This window comes from Gracilinanus agilis, chromosome 5, assembly GCF_016433145.1.
Source record: "Gracilinanus agilis isolate LMUSP501 chromosome 5, AgileGrace, whole genome shotgun sequence".
Taxonomy (NCBI): domain Eukaryota; kingdom Metazoa; phylum Chordata; class Mammalia; order Didelphimorphia; family Didelphidae; genus Gracilinanus; species Gracilinanus agilis.
The window spans coordinates 59,542,309-59,557,728 of NC_058134.1; the positions used below are offsets into that span (position 1 = coordinate 59,542,309).

General features: G+C 34.8%; 1 protein-coding gene across 1 annotated transcript in view; it reads left to right on the plus strand.

The window, feature by feature from the left end:
- MALRD1 (MAM and LDL receptor class A domain containing 1) overlaps window positions 1-15,420 on the plus strand; it is an 892,965-nt gene that overhangs the window by 21,224 nt on the left and 856,321 nt on the right. Inside the window, 2 exon segments of the mRNA XM_044678926.1 lie at window positions 9,323-9,417; window positions 9,503-9,664. Coding sequence (XP_044534861.1) covers window positions 9,323-9,417; window positions 9,503-9,664 — 257 coding nt within the window.

The following is a 15,420-nucleotide window of genomic DNA, read 5'->3' on the forward strand; positions in this document are numbered from 1 at the left end:
TACATTGTATTCTATATTATTTATGCTACTGATTTCACCTGCACAGTGTAAGGATTAACATTGGGGTTTTTGACTCCATAAGTGAGTTACAAAGTAATATTGTGGTCACAGTTTTTAAAATATTATAGCTTAAGTCAAAATGACTGTTAGCTTCTTTTATTTACAAAGAGGTGGAAAGAGTGAAAGTTAGAGATGTAGATAAAGAGACAGATTCTTAATAAGCCTACCAGCCCTAACAGTTTCTAATTCTATCTTCACAACAGTATTCCAGTGAATAGATGACAGGCTATGATTCTCCAAATAGGGAAATGTTTCATTGTTTACTGGATAATTGAAATTCTGGGTATTTCTCTCCCCCCCTACTTTGTTCCATTGCTAATATATCAAGCTAATAAATTTTAGAGTCAACTGACACCAAGCTCAATTCTGACACCATTTTGAATCTACTGATGTATCAATGTGGGTTTGCAACAAAAATAATTAGTAGGTTTACAAAGTTATGAGCATAAATAACTTTCTACCATTTATCAAAGTCACATAAAATAATGTTTTCTTTAGTTTCCCCTAGAGAAATATTTCCCCAAGAACATCCTGTTACCTTCTGGTAGGATTGTCCCTAAATGATAGCAGACAGATGGTTTTTTATTTATTCATTAAATCTATAAAGCTGTGTTTTTTCAAGGCATAAATATAAAAGCGTATCTAAGAAATATGAAAAACTTAAGTAATATTATACCAAAATAAAATAGTTTGACTTATTGCATCCCTTTTCTCAATATTAGGACATTGTCTAGGAGAGTAGTGGTCAAAGGATTTGAACAAAAGATCATGAGAATTATTTATTATATTATTTTTTTGATCCTTGGATATAGAATCTAGAAGTTCATAGTAGGGGCACCCAACTATCTTTAATGTATCTTAGTAATGAAGTACGGAAATCATTAAGTTTCCATTAAGTTACCTGAGTTCTAAACTTTTGCCTTTGATGAGTAATATAGTTCATTTCAAGAACTCTGCTTCTAAACTCGGAAGAACAGGGCTAAAATCTCAGTTCTGGTACTTACTACCTTTATAATCTTAGGCAAATGATAGAGAATTTTGAGAGCTGGCTTCAGAGCCAAGATGACCCGAGTTCAAGATCTGACTGACATATACTGGTCTTGACCCAGGGTATGCCACATTGCCCCTTAGGACTCCAGGTATCTGTCTAAGACCTCAGATTTTATGGAAGATACTGACTTACACTGGGAGCAGGGATTTCCTCATCTGGTAGTAAGTTCTTTGAGGGCAGGAACACTCTCTTTTGCTTCTTTTTATATCCCTAGCTGTAAGCTCACAGTAGGCATTTAATATTTATTAATTAGTAGTTTCCTATGAAATCATAAATCTAATTTCTGTCATTGGTCTTATCTGGTCTATTTTGAGAGGACTTTTGTTCCACATAACTTGCAGATGAGTATTTGATATAATGGCACATATGAAAAGAATTGTTTTTAGATTTTTGTGCATCAATGTCCTATCTGGATAATGTGGACAACAGTCCTATTTGTGATAATGGTCTGCTTTCTATGTAGTTCATTTGTGAAATTCTAAAGGATATTTAGAGATCGGTATTTGTAGGAAAGAATTTGTCACATCATCTATGAATAATAGTAAGCTTCTGATGTATAATTCTAGTGATCTAGTTATTGTGTCTCCCTATATGATTTGTTAGGACATCCCTCAATCTAAGGATATCTCTTTAGTTTTCAGGATTTTTTCTCCATTAAAAAAACCCCTCTGCTATTAATATTTTCATAAATATGGGACCTTTATTTCTTTCTATAATTTCTTTTGGGTACGGCAGTAATAGTTTTATAGCAGGGTCAAAAGGTTTTGTTTAATAACTTTCAATAACTGCTTTAATAACATTTTGTGTGTAATTACACATTTCTTCCATAATGCTTATAATCATTCACAGGCCCACTAAGAGTGAGTCAGTGTGCCTGTTTTCCCTCAGCCCCTCTGAAATTTGTCATTTTCCCCTTTTTGGTCATCTTCGCCAGTTTTTGGGTATGAGGCAGAAACTCTTTAATTAATATTTCTCTTTATGAATAATTAAGAACAGTTTTTTCATCTAGCAATACATAGCCTGGATTTCTTCTCTCCAAAAAATTATCTGTTCACATCCTGATTAGACCATTTATCAACTGAGGAATGACTCTTGTCCTTACAAATTTGAATCAATTTGTTACATTTCTTAGAAATGAGGCTTTTATCTGTGGAACTTTCTCTCAGTTAATTATTTCCCATTTAATCTTAGCTTTATTGGATTTGTTAGTGGAAAAACTTTAAACATTTTTTGCAATCAATAGTACATATTTTATTATTTTTTCTTAAAATATTATTATATTATAATTCTTGGGAGGGAAAAGGATGAGAAGTATTGGGAGAAATTTGGTTATGTAAAAAAACACCAAAATTATTTCAATAAAATTTTATTTTATGTAAAAAGATGAGAATAAAAGGAATAATAGTAATTATAATTCTTGTTTGGTTGGTAAGTGGATTTTTTTTTCCACAAAGAAGCTTTTAGGAAGTTTAGAAGTATTTGCATGTCAATATGCTTTTGCAAATCCCCAACGGCATAATTTTATCCACTTGTGCTGAAGTTCCCTGAAAACTAAATATGAATTAGCCATAGTAGTACAGCAACTCATCTCAGGGCCATTTCTAACTCAATTCTTTTTAATATAAGATAAAATGTGAGAGCAATGACAATAATAGCAATAAAAATAATACTTAACATTTATGTAGCACTTTGTGGTTTAAAAGACACTTGCATATATTATTTCAATTAGGCTTCATCTGTAACTACTCATGAGTATTGTTAATTCCCATTTTAAAGATAAAGAGACTGAGATGGAGAGGGAATATAATTTATCTTGGGTCATCTGGGCAGAACTGGGACTCAGAACTCAAGTCTTCTCTTCCCAAAGCCAGTGCTCTTTCTGTCACAACACTGGGGAAGTGAGGCATAGTTTCAGTGTCTCCTTTTGGTTATAATAACCCTGTCAACCTCTTGAAAGGATGTGTTAACTGAGATACTGGTTGGATGAAAAAAATAAAAGCTATTCCATATAGAAGTAATCAGGTTCAAAGATTTCTGAGATATGGTAAGCATTTCCTCTCTGTTATCAGAATTTAGCCAGATTCCAGTAACAATTGAATACATATTTCTATCTCCAAGCTTTTTGAAGTTATGACCTTGGCTTCGAGCCATAGACCTCACCATGTTGATTCATTCCTACATATCTTTTATTAGCCCTACAACTTGCTTTATTTGGGGCTGTCCTTGGAGACAGATATTATCTTACATATTTCATGACTCCTCCTCTTTCAAGTACCTTTGGAACTGTTGGTTATTTCATGTAGGCTGTAGTAAGATTTATTTTTCTTCTCTTTATTTGTGGGTGCATAAATATTTGAGGAAGATCCAGAATTGTGATTTCATTTTCTTTGAGAAATAGCAGCTGTGGAGGGTGATTCTGGATAGAACATCAGGTCTGGAGTCAGAGAGATTGGAGTTTTAATATGACTTCAGAATCTTCAAGCTTTGTGACCCTGGGGATGTCACTTAACCTTGTTTGACTCAATTTCCTCCTCTGCAAAATGAACTAGAGAAGGAAAAGGCAAACTATTCCAGTATCTTTGCCAAGAAAACTCTGCAAAAGGGTCATGAAGAGTTGGACAGGATTGAAAATAACTAAAGAGTGGCAACCACAATAGCAACCATCACCAGAACAATCTGCTGTGGAAATTCGTTGCACTAATTCTGATGGGCTGTTTCTCCACCACTTAGAGTTTTAGAGAGCTGTCTGCTGGCATTGAGGGTTTAAGTAAGTTGTTTATGGCCATATAGTCAGTGAGTACAAGGGGCAAGACGACCACTGTGGACTTTCTGCTTCCGGGCTCATCCTTCTATTCACTGGGCAAACCTGACTCCCAGAAGTCATATAAGACTTGGAAAAATTAATGATTGTTTTTGTTATATAGCAAGAGAAGAGATTCTAGGGCTGTTTGTACTCCTGTCAAAATGGCACCATGGAGCCTTTGGAACTTGGCTCTTATGCCTTTTTACTGTCTGCCCTTTCTTCCTTTTCTTCCACAGACTTTATTCTGATTCTGGCATTTACTCTAGAAGCTTTCCCTTTGTTCAGTGAGCATTGAAACAGTTACATAAAATTTAAGAATACAAACCTGAAAGTTTGCATTGATAGTTATTTTGTAATCTTCATAATTGGTCCATCAGGCATGTTTTATAGAACAATTACTTTAAATATTTGCTGTGTAGTTGCTTTATGGGAATAGGTTTAAAATGGCAGATTTATGAAGCATGTAAACAAAAGTGAAATTAATATGGTGCTAAGATGAATGGGGGACACAGAGCCTTTGTAAGTTTTTACTTATAGGCAACATAACTCCAGCAAAAATGAGAAATCTCTTGGGAGGCTAGGAAAGCATCTTCCTGATGGCTAAGGTTGGGAGTCTGTTATCTCAGCCTCCTAAGGCTTGCTTTAAGAAATGATTCTCCATATACTCCTGATGTCAGGAGGGACAGAGCTAAATGGAAAGAGTGTGTTAATGATATTAGAATATAGCTGCTTTGTATAGTTCTTAATCTCTCCTCCTTGGCTCAAAAACAGATACATGAATGTATCATGTATATTCTTTTCTAGGAGGCAGATTCTGTCAACCTATACCAGCTCTTCATCCACCTCTCTAGGCCTCAGTTTGTTTACCTGCAAAATGAAGGCATTGGTCCAAATGATATCCAAGTTCCCTTTGAGCCACAAAGTTCTCTAAACTATAATTCTTTTTTTTGCTCCCCAAAATCTAGTGATTCCATTAATTCCATTTCTCTCAATGACTAAAACACTTTTTTAAAAATACTAAAGAACACAGCAAAATAAGCATTTTATTTTGGAAGGGGTAGAGAGGGATTTATACAATGAATTTTTATGAGCAGAGATTTTAAGATAAAGGAAAAATTTGAATATCCTTTTTTCCCATTTCACCTGATAGTTTATTATAGACATTTTTTCCTCTGTCCTTCATGGGGAGAAATTAACACAATTAATTAATTGTTCATTCATTCATTAACACAAAAATGAGAATGTCTTTAAATGTAAATTTTCTTGCTTTTTTCCTTAAAGGTTAAATTTTAATTTATTTTCTAACAGAAGATAGATTAATTTACATTGTTCTAATAAATGTAAAAATGGCAGCCTAGCTATCTTCTAATAATAACAGATGAAATTCATATAGACCTTTGACTTTTACAAAGTACTTTACATGCACTGGCTTACTTGAGCTTTACAACAACCAGTGTAAAGATATTGTTATTCCTATTTTACAGATAGGGAGACTGAGGCTCAGGGAGGATACCCAACTAGCTCATAACAAATGCTAATAATTTTCAGAGAAAGTTGTAGACACGTCAAAACTTTAGGTCCAATACTCTTATTCACTGTTCCATGTTACCCTTCCTTTAAAAAAAACTTCACTGCTTACATATTTAAACAATTAATTTATATGTTTTGATGGATGTTATTTCAAGTACTCTTTTATTACTTGTAACAGTGTGTCATTAAATTTGATTTCTGTGACCAAGAGGTTTTTTTTTTTTTAATAAAGATGATGAATGGAACTTTTCAATATGCTTTCTTTAGAATGAGAATAATTTTTCTTCCAAGCCTTGGGGTTGTCTTTTGTTAAATGAACATTGATAAAACCAATTTAAGGCCTGCTGGATGTGAGAATCATCCTCATTTCTAATAATGTAATAATTAAAATATTATTTGGGAACAGTGCCTATATTGTTCATTATAATTATTTGATATTTCATGTAATTAACACTTGCTTCACTGGCTGAATATAAAAGAAGCATTACTCAATGACAGTTAATTTCTATTGCTTTTGCTCTCTGGACTTTGTTTCAGTAAAACTTGAAAGTTAAGGATAATTCACTTTACAAAATGGAATGTCAGAGTCCCAATAATTTGATTTCACATTTATGACTTCTTAGGAATTTCCTTCCTTCAAGGTGGTCCTTTTCTTTCTCCAAGAGGTATACATACTGTTCTAACTTTTCTTTTGAAGAGGGGTTTTCCTTCAAGAACAGGGATCCTTAACCTTTTCTGGGAGCCTTAACTCCTTACAATAAATAGTTGGCACAGTAGATAGCATACTGGGTCTGGAATCAGGAATATGACTTAAACCCGTTCTTGGATGCTTCCTAGCTGTGTGATCCTGGGCAAGTCACTAAACCTCTGCCTGCCTCAGTTTCCTCAATTATAAAATGGGGATAATAATACCACCTATATTTGAGGAAACAGAAGCAAATAGAAATTAAAGGGTTTGCTCAGGATCATGCAGCCAGTAACCATCTGATGCTGAATTTGAACAGAGGTCTTCCTGACTCTAGAGAAGTGATGATGAACTTTTTAGAGTCCAAGTGCCCAAACTAGACCCTCACACCACATATGAGCTGTCCTGTTACCCCAGACCAGGGAAGGAGGAAGCACTCCCATTAGATTGCTAGGCAGAGGGGTGGGTAATATCCTCAGGTATGGTGGAGAGGGGGAAAGGAGAAGCCCTCCTCTGGCACATGGACCATTGGTTCACCAACACAGTTCTAGATGGTACAGTGGATAGAGCCCCAGGCTTGGAGTCAGAAAAACTCATCCTTAGGCACTTACTAGCCCAGTGGAATTAGGCAGTGTTCATTCAAATAATATATTCCTTTCATAGGATTTATTATTCACACTAATTTATAATTCACACACTAAGACATAAAGAAAACAATTACAGCTTCTGGGCCAACATCAGTGGCAACTAATGAAGAACTTAAGTTCTTCAAATACAATCAGCATATATTTTGACATGCAGTAACTTTATTGCAAAGAGGAGGGCAAAAAAAAGCATCTTGAAAACTATGAGAGGTCAAAGACTTGTAAGGCTTGTTTGGAATCTTTTCATGATATTTACCTGTTTCTTCATTTTTTTTTCAAAAAAAATCTTAAATTTCCATGACTTCAAAGGTAAAATAATTTTCTTGTTTCAAATTGTTCATTCCAACATTAGGAAAAAATCTTTTAATTGCTAACTAATAGCATTCTCAATCTTCATTGTTTTTGAGCTGTCTGGTTGCATTTGATGTCCATCATTTCTCCCTGGGTTTTTCTGATGCTGTTTTCTCTAGGTTATCCTACTCGTATCCGACTGCTCTTTTTCAGTTCTTTGGCCAGCTTATCATCTGTTATCTGCCCCTTAACTGTGGATATTCAAGATTTTTTTTACTGGTCCTCTTCTCTTTCTTGGTGACCTCAGCAGCTCCCATGGGTTTAGTCATTCTCTCTATGTGGTGTTAGATCTAGCTATGTATCCTCCACCTCTCCAGAAATATTAGTCCTTTATCACTGATGCCCATTCAGCATCTCAATTTTGATGTCCCAGAGATATCTTAAACTCAATTTGTCCAAAACAGAACTCATTCCCCCCCCAAACCCTCCACTCTTTTATTCCCTACTAATGTCAAAGGTACTGCCATTCCTCTAGAATCCCAGCTACATAACTTTGAAATTGTCTTTGACTGCTCATTTTCTTTTTATCGAGTGGATTGAGAAATCGTACTGTTTTAACAATAATATAATAGTCTACATGCAGTCTTCCCTGACCTCCCAAACTACTATTGCCTATTTTAATGACTTTGCATTTAAAGACCTTGAATTTATTTTATATTTTGTCTTTGTTCTGTATATATGTAGTATATGTATATAATATGTGCATATATTATATATATTCTCTTTTTTATATTTGTATACTAAGTAGCCAGTACTCTACATGGCAAATAGTAATCACTTAATTCTTGCTGATTGATTACAAATTATATGTGTGTTAATAAAGGGAAGATTTAAGAAGGCTCACCTAGAAGGGGCTTTGTACTGTGATACTACAATAATATAAAGAAAATCCAAACTCAAATACGATTAGACGCATAATTGCATTGTGTATGTTTTATTCTGGAAAACAGATAAGACAAAATTTCCTCATTTAGAGAGTTAAGAGGCACAGTGAATAGAGTGCTGAGTAAAAATTTTATACTAGCCATGTGACCTTAGGCAAGTCACTTAAACTCTGTATGGCTCAATTTCCTCATCTGTAAAAATGGGTATAATAACAGTACTCACCTTCCAGGGTTGTTTTGAGTATACAATGAGATAATATTTGTACAAGTCTTTATAAACTTTAAAACACTGAATGATAATAACAATAGTAGTAGTAGTTGTTGTTATTTCTACACAGAGAAGTGGGAGACCATAGTTTTGGAATGTCACATAAGCTGCATTATTTCTGGAGAACAAACAATAATTTCATTGGATTTGAAAAGGGGTGCTATATTTGGACTTTGGAGTTTGTTTTAGTTAGGCAGTTGCATTCTTGTTAGGTTTCCTGAAATGCTTTGTTTTGTTACAAGGAAGGGCTTTCATTCAGGGATGAGTATTTTGGAGATATGACTGGTATTAAAAATGGAAAGACAAACAAAAACACGATAAAATCCCCCCAAAAGATAAGAAGAGAAACTATTATTGCAAGCAACATAAAACATAGATGTCAGTGTAATGTTGGTAAATTCATTGTTATGTTCCATAAGACAGGCAAAAGGGGCTACAAAGTACATTTCCCATAACCATTGGGGGGTATTTTATTAAGCTCCTTCTGTCAAACCCTGTTTTTTCTTAATTTATTTTTAAAATGTTTCATTTTTTAAAAATAACATTTTTTACCTGATTACATGTAAAAACAATTTTAACAATCTTTTTAAAAATTTGAGTTCCATATTTTTTCCCTTCCTACGACCCTCTTTCCCTCACAGCCCTCCATTCCCATCTTTTTTTTTTTTTAATTTCAAGCATTTACTAAGCACCTACTGTGTTACCAGACATTGTACTCAGGGTTCACAATTTGACCTTTCTCTATGACTTTCTTCCTGCAGTCTCTGTGCTGTTTCTACTTGATGTGACCGAGTAGAAGTGTGGATTTCACAAAGTATTATATTAGGTTGGCTTCTGTAGAAATAAATCAGTTCAGTAAAGGGGAGAAAAAGGATTGAGTAGAAAAAAATCCACCAGTCATGTCAAGTGACTAAATTTTCATTCTTTGCCTCACCAAATGCAGGCATTATGTAGAGATAGCCTGAAAATGTACCACTGGTATTTTCAGTGTCTGTCAGTGAAACCGTGACTCTAACATTTCTATTATTCTTTTTCCCCCCAAACAGCCTATTTCCTCTCACTGTCCTCCAAAGCTGGTTCTTCTCCTGCAAACATAAAAAGCAGAGTTTTCCTTCCAACTAATAGCCAACGATCATGCCAGGTACTTGTAAGCATCCTTCTTTCATTATCCCTTTTTTTACTTGAGTTCTTTTTGGTTGTTAAAAAATATTTTTTATTTCCCCCAGGTCATATTTTATCACTATGCCAGCCATGTGAAGATGAAAATAAGTGTTGGTCTCCAGACTATGTGTGGTAAATCATTTCAGACTATATGGCAAAACTCAGCGGGGTCCCCAAATCGGTGGGAGAGAAATATCATCAAGCTCAATAGCACTCAGAAATTTCAGGTATGGGCACCTTTTGCACAGAGGGATCCTTTGGGGAACAGATGATATTGATATTATTCCACAGTCACAATAGACCTAGAATAATATGAAGAATTAAGTATTAATTAAGTATTTTTTATGAATTTAAACTAAAAATAACCATGTGGGTGAAACGTGTGGTAAAATTATTCAGCATTCAGACCTTCAACCAATACTGAGTGTCTACTGATGCTGACCCATTCCAATGACATTCCAGACCTACTTCTACCTCTTTTGGCCTTGTCTCTCCTTTATGTGTTGTAATTTTCCCACTAGAATATAAACTCCTTAAAGGCGGGAACTGTATCCTACTGGACCCAGAGACAGAGAGCTCTGAGTTTAAATTTTGCCCAAGACATTTACTAATCCTGTAACCCTCAGAAAGTCATGTAATTTCTGGTTGCCTCAGTTTCCTAATCTATAAAATGAAGAAAATAATGACATTTATCTCCCAGGATTATTATGAGAATCAATGAGATAATTGTAAAGTACTTAACACAATGCATGGTACATAATGTTACATAAATGTTAATTATTATCATTATATTTGTATCTCCAGTCCTTAGCAGAGTGACTACTAAAGAATATAGATTCTAAATTTCTGCTTTTTTTTTTTTCATTCATGGGAAGCACTATATGACACTATGTGAGATACAGAGAGAAGCTAAAGAAATATCCCTGCCCTAAAATAGTTCCAAATATTCTAATTTTTAATGAGGCTCGGAGTCAGGAAGACTTGATTTCTAAACTTGTCTTAGAGATTTACTTGTTATATTATTCTAGGCAGGTCATTATTCTTGGTTCTATGACAAAAGCATTGGATTTGGAGAAAACACTTCAGTTCAAATATAGTTTTAACCACTTAAGATGTGTAACTTTGGCCAAATCTCTTAGCATTTTTAGGACTCAGTTTTCTCATTTTTAAAATGAGTTGGTTAAATCTGGCTTCAAATATCTCTTTCAGCTCTAAATGTACGATCCTCCAATTTGTTACCCTAATATGTATTTTTAAAGTTTATTTAATTAATTTAGAATATTAGCCTATAGTTACATGATTTATATTCTTTCCCTCCCCTCTTGCTACCCCCTCCCATAGTCAACAAGAAATTTCACTGGGTTTTACATGAGTCATTGATCAATACGTTTTTCCATATTGTTAGTATTTGCATTAGGGTCATTGTTTAGAGTCTACGTACCCAATCATAGCCCCACCGAATCATGTGATCAAGCAGTTGTTTTTCTTCTGTGTTTCTACTCCCACAGTTCTTCCTCTGAATGTGGATAGTGTTCTTTTTCGAAGGTCCCTCATAGTTTTCCTGGATCCTTGCATTATTGCTAGTAGAGAAGTCCATTATGTTTGATTGTACCACAGTGTATCAGTCTCTGTGTACAATGTTCTCCTGGTTCTGCTCCTTTCACTCTGTATCAATTCCTGGAGGTTGTTCCAGTTCACATGAAATTCCTCCAGTTTATTATTCCTTTGAGCACAATAGTATTCTATCACTAACAGATATCACAATTTGTTCAGCTATTCCCCAACTGAAGGGCATCCCCTCATTTTCCAAATTTTTTGCCACCACAAAAAGTGCAACTATAAATATTTTTGTATGAGTTTTTTTCCTTATTATCTCTTTGGGATATAAACCCAGCAGTGGTATGGCTGGATCAAAGGGTAGGCAGTCTTTTAGAGCCCTTTGAGCACAGTTCCAAATTGCCATCCAGAATGGCTGAATCAGTTCAAAACTCCACCAGCAGTGCATTAGTGTCCCAATTTTGCCACACCTCGTCCAACATTTATTACTTTCCCTTGCTGTCATATTAACTAATCTTCTAGATGTGAGGTGGTTCATCAGAGTTGTTTTGATTTGCATTTCTCTAATTATAAGAAATTTAGAATACTTTTTCTATGTGCTTTTTGATAGTTTTGATTTCTTTATCTGAAAATTGCCTATTCATATCCATTGCCCATTTATCATTTGGGGAATGGCTTGATTTTTTTTTTGTGCAATTGATTTAGCTCCTCATAAATTTGAGTAATTAGATCTTTGCCAGAGGTTTTGGTTATAAATTTCCCCCCCCCCCCCAATTTGTTGCTTCCTTTCTAATTCTGGTTGCATTGGTTTTCTTTGTACAAAAAACCTCGTAATTTCATGTAATCAAAATTATTCATTTTATATTTTGTAATATTATCTGTCTCTTACTTGGTATTATAATCTTTCTTTTCCATAGATATGACAGGTATACTATTCTATGTTCATCTAATTTACTTATAGTTTCCTTCTTTAAATTTAAGTTATTCACCCATTCTGAATTTATCTAATCTCTCCCATATTGTTTTCCAATTTTCCCAGCAGTTTTTGTCAAATATAGTGTTACCCTAACATGTTAAATTCTACTTCTTGAATCTATTATATTGTCTGTCTTTTCTTACATCCTTTATAGACCATGTATGGTCTGTGGCAGTGATAGTGAACCTTTTAGAGGGGCAAGTAATGTGAGAAATATCTTTAGGCATTTATGGAGAGGGTAGAGGAGCAATACAGCCCTGTGTCCCTCTGTTTTTCTAATAACAAACTCTAGAAAACTCTGTGCTGGGGTGATGACACACATGCCCACAAAGAGGGCTCTGAATTCCCCTCTGGCTCATGTGCCATAGGTTTACCACCATAGGTCTATGTTCTGGTAGAGAGAACACTCATCCTGAAGTTAGAAGAGGTTAATTTGAGTACCAGTCAACTCAGGCAGTATTAGTTATATGATTCTCACAAGTCACCATTTTTGTTTTATTATTAGATCTGTGATGGTTTAGGCATAGTAAGTAATTCTTAAAGATTAAACTCCATTCACCAAAGTAGTTTAGATCTTGCTTTGCAAATTATAACTCTAAATAATTGCCTGGGAAAAGAGAGTTTAAGTGATTTTCTCTTTGTTATACAACTAATGCTCCTTGGAGGTGGGACTTGAACACAGATCTCCCTGACTAAAATAAGCCCCTCTACCCTCTATCCCAATGTTGCCTGAAAGATGTAACTAAATTTCATTTTTCTCATATATTTGAAGAAAATGCTCCATTAACTTTGAAGTGACATGTGTCTATTATTACTTTCCCCTTTTTGTTGACATAATGATCATCGCTGAATCTAAAACCAATAAAGGCAGGGCAGGATGATCTGAGTTCTAATCCTGTCTTGGGCACACTTGATAATGATATGAACTCAGGAGGTGACAACATATTTTAGTTAAAATAAAAATAATATTAATAAAAACAAAACCAAATTTCCAGGGTTTTTTGAGGCCAAAACATGAAAATATATGTAAAGTACTTCATAAAACTTAAAGCAATACCTAATGTTGACCACTCTTATTGTTTCTGTTATTATTCTTACCTTTTCTCCTAAATGATAATGTCCTTTTTTTCATCTTACTCTTCTCTGTGCTTTGTGGAGAGAGATTAATATTGAGAAAGTAAGAGGAAAGAGGGTATTTGCTTGTTCTGGCTGCTGAGAATTTAAGTGTAATAAATATTCCATTTATTCCACTGACTATCCCAAATGGGAAACAAGATGTATTTTCAAAATAATTCTGAGAATTAAAGCCAATATAGCCCATAAAAGACAAACTGATCTATGTATCCCTATAAAACCAACTATTGTGGAAATCATCATCAAATGATTCTAACGAGACATTTAGGAAAAGTATTGCATATTTTTACACTTGGAGCAGTCAGGCAAAAGTGTGTGGCTCATAATGGAAGCCCCTGGTATTTTACATTGCTGCCAAAGAGCTCATTTTTAAAAGCCAGTTTGTGGTCCAGCCTAATCTAAGCAGGTCTGTTAAAACTTATCATCTCACATCATCAATGGATACTACTCATGATTAATAACATCATCACAAACAGGTATTAAAGCAACTGAAGAATATGGAGAAAAGGGCCTTGGACTGGAAATTAGAATACTAGGCTTTATGTACTGGTTCTTTACTTATTAGTTGTGTGATTTGGGGAAATTTGCTTATACTCTTTAAGCTTAAATTTCCTAATTTGTAAAATTTGTAGAACACCTATATTTACTTTACAGGTGGTTGTGACAATAAAATGAAAGAATGCATACAGAGTATATTTTAAATCACAGACCACTATATGCCTTGTTATGATGATGATGGTTTAGGTTTTAGGGTAGATAAAAGTATATAAGATATGATTCCTACATTTAAGGAGATTGTAATCTAAAGTAGTAGAAAATTAAGATTAATATGTTCTTTAAAAATACACATACACACATACACACATATACCAGATCTCCCTATATTATCCAGTCCAGAAATGCAGAAGGACCCATGAGTTCCATCTCACTGCCAGTTTGTATGAGAACTTTAATCTACTAAGTTTCTCACTGTGGCCAATTGACTTTTCCTTAGGGAGTTGGGTAGCCTTCTGCCTCTTGGGGCTTAGCATATTCATACCACACAGTGCTGTTAAGTCAAATGCAAAGTTCTCTGCAGTTCAGAAGACTGAAGCTCAACTGAATGGCCATCTTCAACCTTTCTAGTATTTAGAAATACAGGTATGGGCCACCATACATAGCCTAATATATCTCCTTTGGTCAGCATTACAACACATGGTCATATGTGATAGTTCATGGATTAGCCCTTCATAAACTAGGAAACTATATAATAGTATATGATATAATCAATAATAAATCAACTAGAGGGAGACCTTGAATTGCATCTCCACTCTAATTTCTTGTGAAGTATTTGGGAAAGGGGTTGGGAAACTTAGATGAACCTGGTCATGTAGAAGGTGTAATAAATATTTAGAACCTACGAAATGATCTTATCAGTATTACTCTGGGCTCTCCACTCTTGACAGAAGTCATGGAATCCAACCTCTCCCAGAACAAGAATATTCCTTACATTATAACAAGTGGTAATCTAGTGTCTGCTTAAAGACTGCGGGAAGGAGGGTAGGAAAGAAGGAGAGAGAAAAAGGGAGAAAGGAAGAGAGGGAGAGGAAGAGGGAGAAGGGAAGAGAGATAATGCCTTTAAGTATTTAAAGAATTTATGTCAAAGAGAGATTAAACTTTTTCTGCTTGTACCTGGAGGGCAGAACTAGGGGGTATAGTTAGAAATTTCAAGGAGACAGGTTTAAACTAAATATAAAGAAAGAAGAAAATAAGGAAATAAACATTTACTAAGTACCTTCTAGTTGTCACGTATTGGGCTAAGTGCCTTAAAAAATATTACCTCATTTGATTCTCACAACAACCTTGAGAGATAGGTGCTATCATCATATCCAGTTTAAAGTTGGGGAAACTGAGGTAGACAGAGATTAAGAGATTTATCTAGAGTAACATCACTAGGGAGTGTCTCAGGACAGATTTGAACCAAGCTCTCTCTGACTACACCAAATGCTCTATCCACTCTGCTGCTTACCTACTTTGATGAAAAGAAACAGTTCTAACCATTAGAGATTTTCAAAAGGAAAATGGCCTGGGCTGAAAAGTGGCAGGTTCCCCTTCACTAAAAGTCTTTGAGCAAAGTTTAAATAGTCACTTGTCCAGGATATTGTAGAGGAAATCCTGTATTTTTATCTCCAGCACTTAGCCCAGACACATTTTTTTCTTACTCTTAAGTGTACCAAAAACAATTGAGGATACTTCCCAGGACCTTTTAAATGAGTCTTGGAAAACTCTCTCTCTCTCTCTCTCTCTCTCTCTCTCTCTCTCTCTCTCTCTCTCTCT